At 43.3% G+C, this 12,767-nt stretch overlaps 1 protein-coding gene and 1 long non-coding RNA gene across 9 annotated transcripts in view; both read left to right on the forward strand.

Moving 5' to 3' along the window:
• rgs12a (regulator of G protein signaling 12a) overlaps positions 1-12,023 on the forward strand; it is a 45,448-nt gene extending 33,425 nt beyond the window's left edge. For all 8 annotated transcript variants that reach the window (XM_015050341.1, XM_015050340.1, XM_015050342.1 and 5 more), the window contains 3 exons: positions 465-576; positions 778-1,341; positions 10,634-12,023. In XM_015050341.1, coding sequence (XP_014905827.1) covers positions 465-576; positions 778-1,341; positions 10,634-10,914 — 957 coding nt within the window. In that variant the 3' untranslated portion in view covers positions 10,915-12,023. The remainder of the gene's footprint in view (positions 1-464; positions 577-777; positions 1,342-10,633) is intronic.
• LOC106958446 (uncharacterized) lies at positions 3,438-9,261 on the forward strand. Its single transcript, XR_001427153.1, has 2 exons — positions 3,438-5,670; positions 5,790-9,261. It is a non-coding gene; the product is annotated as an uncharacterized LOC106958446 (long non-coding RNA).
• Positions 12,024-12,767: the final 744 nt, after the last annotated feature.

The following is a 12,767-nucleotide window of genomic DNA, read 5'->3' on the forward strand; positions in this document are numbered from 1 at the left end:
GAGACACGTTTTTACCTTTGCACCGTTTTGAAACGGGTCCTGTGGCGGTGTCGTTTTGTCCTCTTTCTATTGCTGTGCTGCTTCTGCCACGTTACTTCAGGGTTTCCCAAATTTGTCTTCATTAACATTCACTTGATGCTGATCTGTCAGTGTTTCCTTTTCTTTTATTCTCCACTCTTAATCAGTCTGTTGCTGATGCACTCTTTCACGTTTTCCCCGCTTTAAAAAGCTGCGTCAACAAAAAAAAGACGTATAGATCAGTAAAGACACGAAGCCGACAGATGGATGAGGTCTGCTATTGAACGGGGGTCGAGTAAATCAGTAAATCAGGACTCTGCTCAGTAAAGTGCTTAGCAGCTCGTGCTTAGCTTCCCTCTTGCGACCACACCTTCCCCACCCAACCCAAAAGCCACCCCACCCCCTCCATCCCCTAACAGAGTGCATTGTTATTGTTGCATCTGCAGGGAGATGAGAGGTCAGCACCAAAGGACATTTCTGTGAGAGCGGCTGGACCGGCCTCAGCACTCCCAGGGGAAAAGAGAAAACAGAAAAAGATAAATATAGATGAAGCTGAAGGTAAATGCCCCCCCTTGTTCTTGATTTCTCTCTTTTATTTTTAACTTTTGGTGGACTTCTGTGCTTTGCTTTTGCCTCTGGACTAACTGACAAAGATGTGTGTCTGACGGGGAGGTGGCTACGTCGCTTTTACAGATCAACTAACGTCTCTCTGGTCCGTTTGGAAAAGCCAAAGTGACGGAAAATTTGTCGTCTTTCCAGAATTCTTTGAGCTGCTAAGCCGAGCCCAGAGCACCCGAGCCAACGACCAGCGCGGACTCCTGAAAAAAGAAGACCTGGTGCTTCCAGACTTCCTGCGCCTGACTCCGCCCACCTCCTCCTGCTCCGCCTCCTCCAACCTGGCCTGTTCCACCCCGGCCTCCCTGAAGCCGAGCCGAGAGAACGGCGTGCCGCCCCGCGGGTCCCTCACGGCCGCCCTGCGCTCGGAGAGCCTGGACTCCTCCCTCAGCTCCAGCGCCAACGGACACTCGGCGTCCAGGCGGTGCCTGCTGCCTCCCCCCCGCCACTCCACGTTCGGCACCCACCTCTCCCCCATCCCCCGGCCCCCTGACTCCCGGCCGAGCCTCCGCACGGTGGAGGAGGACGCCCACGCCGACCTGACCCTCGTGGGCGAGGGCGACATCAGCAGCCCCAACAGTACTCTCTTACCCCCTTCGCCTCCATCCTTCCCGTCCCTGGAGAGCAGCCTCCCTGAGGCCAACTTCACCCCTCCGACACCCTGCCCCCCGTCCCAAGACACAGGTGGAGAGGGAAAGTCCAGTTCAGGTATTTCTACAAACCAGTAATAAACCAGCGCTGTGTGTCTGTGTGTGTGTGAGTGTGTATGTGTGTGCAGTTGTGTTCAAATTAATAACAGTGTGTTTAGTTTAATGATTCGTGAACCCCGTATAATATATTACAATTTACAATAAATAATAATTAATGAATAAATCTGTTCTCCCTCTACGGAAAGTGGAGAAAAAGAGTATTTAAATAAAATGGAACTTCACAAAATCAAGCATCGACCGTAGAAATTTAAAATGATTGCGGACGCAGCTTGAACCACCAAACTAATTTTAGTTTTATATCCGCCGTTCAAATATGTTTCACGTAGAGTCGACCTTTCTTTTTGCAATTCCGGCCAAATTTTCAAGCCCAGGCTACAGTCTCATTTACTTTTACTGGTGAAGTCTCGGAAACGGCATGCTTAATGTCACCTCATAAGTTTTAAAGTTCTGGGTTTGGGCTGACTGCTAATAAATGTTAATGCTGTTGGTCTGAAACCAAGACCTATGCCAAACCTTCCTTGTTGTTTCAGCAAGAAACACCAAAGCCGCCAATTGTCACCGTATTTCCTCCTCAGCAACATGAACTCTCCAAGTGTTTTTTTTGACATATCCAAACTGATCTGTGGCTTGTGATGGGCACGGTCTGCTCTGGCTTGAATTCCACTCTTTGGGGTCAAGTTCCCCAAAACACGAAAGGAATATCTTGGTTTGATCAGCCAATAAAATGTTGCATCATTTCTCTTTAGGCTAGTTTAGGGTTTAGTTAAAAGTCTTTTTTTTTTTTCTCAATGTTGGGACTTTGCAGGAGCCTCATGTCTATATAGCATTGCTTCACATTGCAATCTGTAATTGTTTCAGCATTCACAAGCAACTTTACATCTTCTTTGATCACTCTGGATGTAGCAGTGGTTGTTATTTAATCAATTTAAATGGTAGCTTTTCCAGTTTTCACGTCGCTCTGCTTAAGCTAAGCAGCTCTGCAGCCGTACCGTGTCGCCACTTTTTAAATGTTTCCTCCTCTCCAGTCAACTTTATGACAGAATTTTTTTTCTTCTACTTGCAACATTTTCAGCCTTTGCCCTTAAATAAAAGCCTCTAATTTGACTCCCGTTTGTTCACTGAGTGACTGTCCTCGCTGATTGAACTCCACGCCGCTGTTGTACGAAAACACTCTTTAAATTAATGATTCAGTCGCACAGAATCGGCAGCATGCAAGTCACGACTGATTCATCTGGTGGGTTTCCTGTTACTCCGCTGCTCATAGCCTTGTTTTCTACATAGAAAACATTTATTTAACTAAGAACAGTGATTCATTTGGTTCTTGAAGTTGGACTGATATTACTTTGAATACAACTGTACTTGCATGTGTGTGTGTATAGTGTGGTCACAATAGTACCGCTGTTATGGCAAAACTCCTTCTATACCGACTGACGCACTTTAATGACAAATTGAAATTGATGTTGACTCCCTCAATTTGCCTGATCCGTTTAAACTCGACGTCTATTTGTGTGTGTGTGTGTGTGTGTGTGTGTGTGTGTGTGTGTGTGTGTGTGTGTGTGTGTGTGTGATCCTTATAACACTCTTGTAAATAGCGATGTGTGTATATGTTCTCCCGTGAGTGACGTTTACCTGAAAAAGTCCCGTGCTGCCAACTTTTGGGGTTGAACATGTGACTGGGATTTTCCCCCAGCTGGATATATTTCCACTTTGTTTTATAGTTTCGGGTGCATGCAAATGTGATTTGTTTTACAGGCCTTATGATTTATTCAAACAAGCAAAAAGAAATACATACAGGTTTTCTGATCAGTATTTGTTGCACAGTCAATGTTGTACTGAAGAGTAGAGCTGAGACCAGCTGAACAACTGAAAGTGGTGATATTAGCTGCGATAGTAATCCGGAGCCATGAAAACTGCAGATCCTGAACAGCCGTTGCAAACAAATGCTGTGTTCCTCTCCATCCCACCACTTCTAGTTAAGAGCAACTCAACAATGTCACCATCAGAGTTTTTTTGTTTTGTTTTTTTTTTTGTTTTTTTCTTTTTCTAAAATTTCTTTTCCTTCACAACTCCTCTAAAAGCAGTGAGTCACCAAACTTTTGTCGGCTCATGTTGCGGCAGTCTGAGCAGTAGGAAAACAGTCATCGGTCAGTGACATTGTTGAAGTGCCCGTCATTCCTTATCTGGCTCGCTCGCTTTCCTTCTCTAGGTGCCTGTTGTAGATAATCACTGCCAATAAACTCTGTACCTGTGACTGAATAGATCTAATAAATGTCAGAATTGGAAATCACTCTCGTCCTGTCTTTTTACACGTTCGTGAGATCAGTTTTCTCTCCCGGCAGCCCCCGCTGCCGCCTCCTCTCCCCGCCTCCGCATGCCTTTTCCAGTTTTCCCCTTTAGCTCTGTCTCATTTTCATCTTGTGCCGTTCTCCTCATTAGCTCCCACTCCTTTGTGTACTTTCCCCTGCGCGCACCCGTTGAGCGCCGGCGTCGCTCGAGCGGCGTGACTTCTGCTCGGATCGTTCGCTGTGGCCTGTTTGTTCAGTCTTGTTTGCTTGATCTGCTTTCTCGTTGTGTGGTAATATTTATTTTTCGTCGGGATCGCTGCTGTGTTGTGTGTGGCTTAACAGCGCTTTGCAAAAGTATTCATAATCCTCTTTTGCATTGTGTCATGTGTTTAAGAGTGATCTTATGTGATAGATCAACACAAAGGAAAGAAAATGATGTGTGGTTTTCATTTTTTTTTTTTTTCCCCTAAACAAAAATCTCAAATTGTGATCGGCATTTGAGCCCAACCCCCTTTATTTTGATACCCAACAACAGTTACCTATTTAGTAAAAAGAGTCTATCTGTTTATTTTATGCTCTGAGAGGTTTTTTTCAGAGAACACTGTCGAACAAGCGGCGTCGTAAAGACCAAGGAACACAGCAGGTCAGGGAGGAAGTGGTGGAGACGTTTAAAGCGGAGCTAGATTGTGAAACGAGATCCCACGCCTTGAGAAGAATTTGGCAAATCCTCCAAAACATGGCAACCCACCTAAGCTGACGAGGAAAGCATTAATCAGACAGTTCTGGTAACTCTGAATAAACCGCAGAGATCCACAGCCGAGGTGGGGACAGTCTGTTGATGGAGCAACTATTGCATGCGCAATCCACAAATCTGGCCTTTCTGGAAATGTGGCAAGAAGAAAGAAAAGCTGAAAGTCTCCGCAACCCATGGAGAGGAAGAAGGTGCTCTGCCCTGGTGGGATGACAATTCAGCTTGTTGGTTCCATGCAAAACATTATGTGCAACCGACAAACCATGCAGGAAAATAAAGTCTAAGAACAGGCTAGACTTGACCCATCATCCTCATGGTCATGGTGGTGGCAGCATCATGCTTTACTCCAGCAGAGACTGAAGTGAATCCGCTCAGAGTCGATGAATCCCTGGGAGAAAACCTGCGAGAGGCTGCAAAGAATTTGAGACGGAGGTTCAACATGGAGCCAGAGCTGCAATGAAATGGTTTAGATCGGGGGTTGCCAAGCTCTAGTCCTCAAAGGCTTGGCCTCTTGCAGCCTTTAGGTCCGTCCCTGAGTCAGCACACCTGAACCCAGAGGCCAAATGACCTCCTCAGCATGCAGCCGTCTCCTACAGGGCCCTACAAATGACATAATTATTAAATATAGGTATGTTGAAGCAGAGGTGTCTGCACGCAGCCGGACTCCGACCGTGGAGGAATGGAGTTTAGGTCAAAGCATATTTATGTGTTGGAATGGCCTAGTCAAAGTCCAGACATGAAATCTATTAAGAATCCCCAAAGCAACTATAAATGCACACCACACCTATAATATTTTACTTGTTAAACATTTTGAAAACCAAGTTATCTCCCTTTGTGTCGACCTGCCACATAAACCCTCCAGGCTATTTGGAAGTTTCCAGTTTTAAGGTGATGAAATATGAAAAAAACTCCAGGACTGTGAATACTTTTGGGCTCTATTGTATATTCTGGATCGGAGGAGTTTGTCCTTTTTGTCAACCTTCTGCTTCACTGCTTGCTTGGTTTATGTGTTGAGATCAAGAAGGGGAACGATTTTTCTTTTTTTTTGTTGTCGTCTTCTCCTTGTACTGCTTCATTTGTGCTTGTTTTTCGAGTTTTTACAGCGAAACGGTTGATTATATCGAAGGCTGCTTCCACAGTAGATGTGTACAGACACCCAGTTGGGATCAACGTCTCTTCATGAGATCTAAACAAAAAATAAAATAAAAAATGATGACGAGGAAGGATGGCACAGTCTCCTCTCTGGTCGCTGAGCGCATCAGACCGATTCTTCCCACCACCGGGAGCCATGGTAACCTTATCCTCGGATTGACTGCGCTGCAGATAGATACTGTCACTACTGCTTCTCATCCATCTCCTCTCTCTCCCTCTCTCTCTTTTCTTTTCTTTTTTTTTTTCCTTTCCCACCAGCCAAAATAGAAACACGGCTATGATTCAGTAAAGCCACCTCGCTGCTGGAAAACGCGGAATAGCAACAAGTTTAGCACGCCTCTGCTTTTTCCCACTTTTTGCAGACTTTATGGAAATGTTGCATTTGTATTCAGGTGGCAAGTCGTGCCGGTCGGGCTTCACGGTATGTTTTAAAAATAAAAGACTTGTTCCGAATGCATCCAGAGAGAGGGGGGACAGGGACATTTTCCAATGCATCAGTTCCTGCTTAATTTGTGCATTACTGACGCCCTCTGCTGTTCTCACGGAAGTGCCCGTCACTTCCACACGTGTGATGAAACGCTGACGGAAGTACGGCGGAGATGGATAGAAGTATTCGTCGGCGCCATGCCGCAAGCGTGTGTAATTATTAAAAAGCTCCGAAGTGGGCAGCAGCTTCTGCTGCAGTAAAACAAAAAGCAGTGGGGCCTAAAGTGCAAAGGCATCCTAAGTGTTTCCAGCCTGGCATGCGGTTTGATTGCATTAACTTGGCCTGCAAGGTGCAAATTATCCCTCATTGAATAGTTAAAATTAAACTCTGAGGGGGATCTGGTCTCAATCCAGGGAGCGGGAGCCGCTCTGTTGGTCGTATGGAGGACGTCCACAAGGGGGCGACATTACATAGTCTAAAGTCCTTCATAGAGCGCAGATCTACTCAGATTTCTGTATTTTTGTATCTTAGGCCACTAAGCAGTCGTTTATCATCGGCGCAGATTAACCATTCATCCTTTTGCTTACTTTTACAGCTGCGTTTAAGCCACATAACACGTACACACCGACTGCTGTAAAGTTATTAATTCAGCAGAACATGTAGAAATAACAAGGTTATTCCCATTTACGCGTCAAAGCGTAGGGTGCTAACCCTTGAATGGTTTATTAAACTTGAAAAGTGAATCATGTTTGTTGAGTTATAAACAAAACTTTAATAATAATAATAACCTGTTAGAAGTAGATGTTTTTTTTGTTTACTTTACTTTAAAAATCTATTAAATTATATTATTCTCTCAAAAACTTTTATTTTTGTTATTTATTACAAAAATTTCACTATGAGCTATATTCCAATCAATAAAAAAGGAAACCAAAGTTGCAATTTAAAGTAGCCTTTATTGAGCAAACTTCAGCTTACAAGAAATAACCTTAAAAAGCCTGAACTTCAAATGAATAATACTCTGATTGCCTTACGCCCTTAAGAGCCTGGGATTTATAAATGAGTATTTATTAGTCCTTAAGGTTCATCAGTAAAATTAAATGCAGTTGAAACTAGGTGAAGCAAAAGTTATTTGGTCTGTACATTAACACATCCTACCTTGGTTTGGAAAAAAACATTTGTCCACCTATCCCCCTTTTCTGTCTTTTTTTTAAATTTAAAATCAAACCTATTTTGACATCAGACAGCAACAATCTGAGTTAATTAAAATGAATCATCTATAAAGTGAAAATTATACTTCATAGAAAAAAAACCAACTATCCAAACTAACATTGGTTTGTGTGAAAAGCAGCAAAGTAAACAAAAAAAGAAAAAAAAGCTGTTACTAAATTACTAAGAGTATGTATGTTGCTGATAATTGCAGGTGGTAGTAGCGGCTGGCCTCAGCTTCCCTGGTCGGAACCAAGTCACAGGAAAATTTGGCACATTTCTGTTATTGAGTCATAACTTGGTGCATCACTTAGACTTGAGGCTTCCTTCTGACCTCTTTCCAAAGCCCAGGCCTTGTTTGATTCAGCGGTGTGCTTCGAGGCGTAGCGTCACTCCAGTTTTCCTCAGGCCCTTTCATGGTCCTCCTCCCGTCGTCCCCGGTGACAGAGCTCAGAGCCGACAGGCGGCTGACCCCGGGCCAGCCTCATTATCCATCTGACAGTCGGAGGCAGCGGGCCTCGGTGCAGACTGTTCCTGGGTCTGTTCCAGCCCCGCTGCTGCCATGAGGGCAGGAGGCACCGGCTGTGTTGAAGGCCCCTGTTGTTTTAACATGTCCCGCTGCACAGTTTGACGGCCGAAGCATCGAAAACTTAAATTTGAACCATGCCAGATGATGACGCGTTGCTGCGCAGAGCAAAACGACACAGAGGGAGGCGTCACTATGCGGACAGAAGTAAGATAAACAAGAATCCTCCATGTTGTCTCAACTCTCTTAACTCGGAAAAAACACTGCAACTGCAGGAGGGCTTCGCCGCAGGATGCCATCCGTGTGGCCAAAAGAGACAGGAAGTAACACCAAAAGCATAGTTTTATATCTATTGGTTTTGCTGATTGTTCTCCAGTCCAGAATAATCGATTATTTCGAAAGTTTATTCAAATATTTACAGCCTGGTGGCAAAATTACATTTGCTGATCATTGACATGAATGGTATAATTACCCAAATCCGTACATACACCCCCACTAATACTTGGATAAATATTCTCTGTCAAGCTGTCATATAATTTTTTTTATTTTTATTTTTAGAATTTGAACGTAGAATACTCTGGAGTTTAGACGCCCCGGAACATAAAATATTATCTGTATAAACCATTTCCTAAAACTGTTTATCGCTTAGCTGAAATGATTTTGAAACCTTATTATTCCACTAATATATTTTACAAGAAAACCATCAGAACTTAGGTCAGATTATATCCTCAGCTACTTTTTTTTTTTTCCCCAAACTGCAACGGATGTGAGAACCGCCATCTGTTTTTGTTTGCCTTCCATTTCGCCATCAATAATTTATAGCTTAGGACGCACTCACACGTGTCACCCAGCCGCCGATGCATCGCTCCCTGTGGAAGAACCCGCCGACGTGAAGGTTAAGACGGCAAAAGCCGTTAAAAAGGAAAGCGAGAACTTTTACTTGTCCCCGAAAATGCAGCTCGGCCGCAACCCCTTCGTCTTCTTTCACAACTCCTTGAATTCTCCTGGAAGTTCAGGAAAGGCCACTCATCCGCTTCGCCTCATGTCGGCGTTTTTTTGTTTTTTTTGTTTTTGTTTTTCCAGAAAGGGGAAGCGGAGGTCGGCTCGCAGGGTTTGTTTACAGCCAAGCAGAACATGAATGAATAACAGCCTGCAGCTCTGTGGCGAAGTGCTCGGTCCGAGCCCCGTGTTTAGAGTCTGTGGGGCCGCGCAAAACGTCAGGCTCCACCTGTAGGATGTAGGAGGATGTTTTCTTTGTCGTTATCTTTCATTTTCATGAGGTCAGTCGGGTGAAATAGACGTAAAAACGCTGATTACAAACGTGCCATATGACATCAAAGCGGTGAGTCATCGCTGCGTCCGTCTTCGTTCAGTTCGCTCCCGGCTTGAGCAAGTCGGAGCAGAGGTACGTGTGCCGTCGCGGCCGCGTCGTGAAAGCGGCCGATGGCGCAACGAGATAACAAAGAAACATAAAAGTATCAAAGCGCAACGAGATAACAAAGAAACATAAAAGTATCAAAGTGAAGTGATGATTAAAGCTAAGAAGACTGGGAGAAGGAGAAGAAGAAGAAGAAAAAAAAAAGACAGAAACTATGAGATTCCTCTTAACCGATCTGAAGTTACGAAACATGACTCAGAGGGAATGAGCTCAAAGTGTGACTGGGCCTTTTAAAAACATTTTCTAAATTTACCTTTGCTCTACATTTCGGAGCTTAATAAAACAAAACTCTTTTACATTTGTTCACATGATGACTATAAATGCTGTTGTATTTTATGTGATATACCTGCAGGAAGAAGCTCACGGTTGTGACGTGGACGGAGATCGACTCACGGTGTTCGCAAGTTTTAACAAATGAAAATCTGTAAAGGGCAGTCACAGGGTGTTGTGAGGCTTTTTTTTTTTTTTTTTTTTACCAGTTTTGGACAGACGGATACTCGTTTGGCAGCTCTTTTTGAAAACGAGCTCAGTAGACTGACAGAATCTTCCCGAACACCAGTTTTCATGATCATGCCAGAGATTCTCAACTGTTTTCAATCCGGACTTTAACTGGATCATTCTAACAGATGAACATGAGCTAAACCATTACACCGTAGCCTTGAAGATGAACTTCAGCAATAGTCTGAAGCTTTGTGTAGCCTGTAACTGTTTTTTTTTTTTTTTTTAAATCCTCCATTTTCCTATTGGCACTAGGTTCTCTGTCACGGCTGAAGGAAAGCATGATGAGGTTAGATTAGATTACACACATCTGGATTTCATTCACTGGATTGTACTGGATTTCAAATTCACTCTACGTGTAGATTTTTATACAGTTTTGTCTTCGCTGCTGCTTTAAATCTTTATTTTTCTTATGTTGTTAGATGTGCGTGACTCGGTGACAATAGGCTGTTTGAACAAACTGTGCTATTAGTACAACTGCTTGGATTCATTTGGAAAAACAGTCAGTGGGAAGGCTAGCTGCTGTTAGCATTTAGTACTTTCAAGTAGGATAGCGTCATTTTTACTAAAAGAGTCTGTGTGTAAGAATGAGTTCAACATCAGCAAAACTGCAGTTACTCTGAAGTTTAGATGCAAAGCAGCCATATTAGATTATACCAGACAAATCTTGCCCATTCATTTTCTCAACCCAGGAACTGGACATTTCAGTCACGCTGACTCCTTTAGGTAAAGATGTAGCTATGAACAGGAGTCCAATTCTTTTGTTTTATAACATATTGCGACAAACTAAGTGCCACCCGCTATGAGGAAAACTGTAAACGCGGCAGTGGTAGAAGAATCGACACTGTAGACCAGCATCCCCTTTGAGCAGTGTTCACTCAAAATACTTTGCTTTCAACTGTTTTGGAAGTTTTTATTCTCTCTTGATCCTCAAAGACTCGGATATTTTGCCCTAAAAAAAAAAACAAAAAAAACTCATCCTCATTACATTTCTCTCCTGTGCACAGAGAGAAGGAAAGAAACACCCCACGGCACCAAATCACCCGCTGACAGAGCCGATGCTGCGCAGGAGGTGATGGATGTGGAGGGGGTCCACCTAGAAGAAGCCCGAAACGTGGAGGCGTCCCAGGGCGACGACTCGGAGCTCAGCCTGAGCTTCCAGGGCTACGTCGCCGAGCTGCGGCAGTGCCAGAGCAAAATGAGGAGCGCCCAGATGCCTCAGGACGTCCGAAACCCGACGGAGGGCAAAGACTGCCAGTCAGACCTGTACAAGGCCACGATTGTCTGAAGGGAACAACCTCACACACACACACACACACACTACTGCACTTTTTAAGCCTGAGGCACTGATGTCTGATGTGTTAAACTATGAGCTGCATGTGAAGATGTCGTTCTCTTTCTTTGACACGAATCTCATGACGACGGATGTAGTTGTGGTAAGAACTTTACAAACGCTCACCAGCGGCGTGGACTGCAACAATTTGGGAGTTTCTGATCATTTATTCGAATGAACTTTAAAGCGATTTCATTCGCGCTTGAGACGACGCGTCACAAGCTCGAAACTGTATGTAGCCCACTAAAAATCAAAATTACACAAAACAGCCGGAATATGTAAGAGTAGTAGTGAAGCATAAAGCCTGAATTATCCATGGTAATAATGGATTTGTTCATTATTAACATGCGGTTTATTTGTGGAAAAGAGAAAATCCACAACTTTAAATTCGTTGGAGTGATTGTCTCACGATTATCGTACCTCGGCGAGCCGAACGCTTCAAACTGATCCTAAAAAACAACATCATCCTGGCATTCACGCCCCATCTTGAGTGCAAACCTCTCACTGGAACTGTGTATTTCTTTAAGATTGCAACTATTGTTGTTAAGTTTTAGTATTGTAATTTTTAGAGAGTGACACATTAATCTTTTTTTTTTTTTTTGTATAGTTAAATATTTACGTGAAATGTAACTATATTTTTAGCCATGTTGGAGTTTAAAAGAAAAAAACAGAAAAAAACAATACATTCCTGAAACTTACCTTTTGAGTAGTATTTTCTATTACAGTACGAATGTTTGTTGGGTGTATATGGTTGACTCTTGAACTATATTTTTTGTTTCTGTCTAATGGAGCTGATCTTGTTTCGATGTTTCAGTTTGACTTTCAGATGGATTAATTTAAAGCCGCTGGCATCTGGAGAACAACGGCAGAGCAGGCAGAGCTCTGTTTTCCCGATCAAACAGCGGGCGAAGCACAATTTACGAGTAATTTCTTGTTAAATGGTCTTCCTTTGTTACAGTAATACCTTACACAGTACCTCTATTGTCTGTATTTTCTGCTTCTGTGGTTTTGAGATTGTCTAAATCGTCGAATGATTAAAAAGCCTTCATGGTGACAGTTTCAGCAAACTGACATTCTTGCCTTTTGTGGGAAAAGTCCAGTTCGGCTTTGACCCAAAGTGTTACTGTTACACACTTAAAGTCTCCTATTTGACTCTTTTTTTTTTGTTGTTTTTTTGGTATGTTTAATGTAGCTATTTGCTAAATCAAGCAGTGCTGTAAATTATTAATGGTGCCGTTTCCTTTGATGAGCCGGCTTTCTCCCACTGGAGGGATCGAGGGATAAACCGTCCAGCCTCCTCTTTGTGCTTCCAGCTCAGCATCTGGAGAGCGATTATTACAGCTGGTGAAAATTACAGGTTTGATTGTGGGACCGGGTAGTTTGTCTTGATGCAACATGTCAGAGCTGGAATCCCGACAACACGCGAAGCTTAAAAGATCAGACTGGCTCTTTGCTTTCATGCCACTTTATCTCAAAGGGTTAGTTATTAATGAGGTCCTTATTGGAGCGGTAACTCCTTCCAGATGTTAAATACAGCCTTAAATCGGACTTTCTCTTTCCTGAAAGAAGAGCATGACAGAACATGTTGACCCAGCTGAGGAGATTTGCCTGCAAATAATTGCTTTCACCGTGACTCAAACTTTTCTTCTCCCCCCCACCTTCAATTGCTGCAGAGCCGTGGCATGATACACGTTTTGGTGTTTTATTTTGAAGCAAGACGCACGTAAGGTATCTTTTAAAAATATATATATATTATCAGCTGCAAATCTCTGTTCTCACCGACATAGCAAATGTTTGGTGTCTCTTGC

This window comes from Poecilia latipinna, unplaced genomic scaffold (assembly GCF_001443285.1).
Source record: "Poecilia latipinna isolate Pla-1442-1.1 unplaced genomic scaffold, P_latipinna-1.0 Scaffold986, whole genome shotgun sequence".
NCBI classification, from domain to species: Eukaryota; Metazoa; Chordata; class Actinopteri; order Cyprinodontiformes; family Poeciliidae; genus Poecilia; species Poecilia latipinna.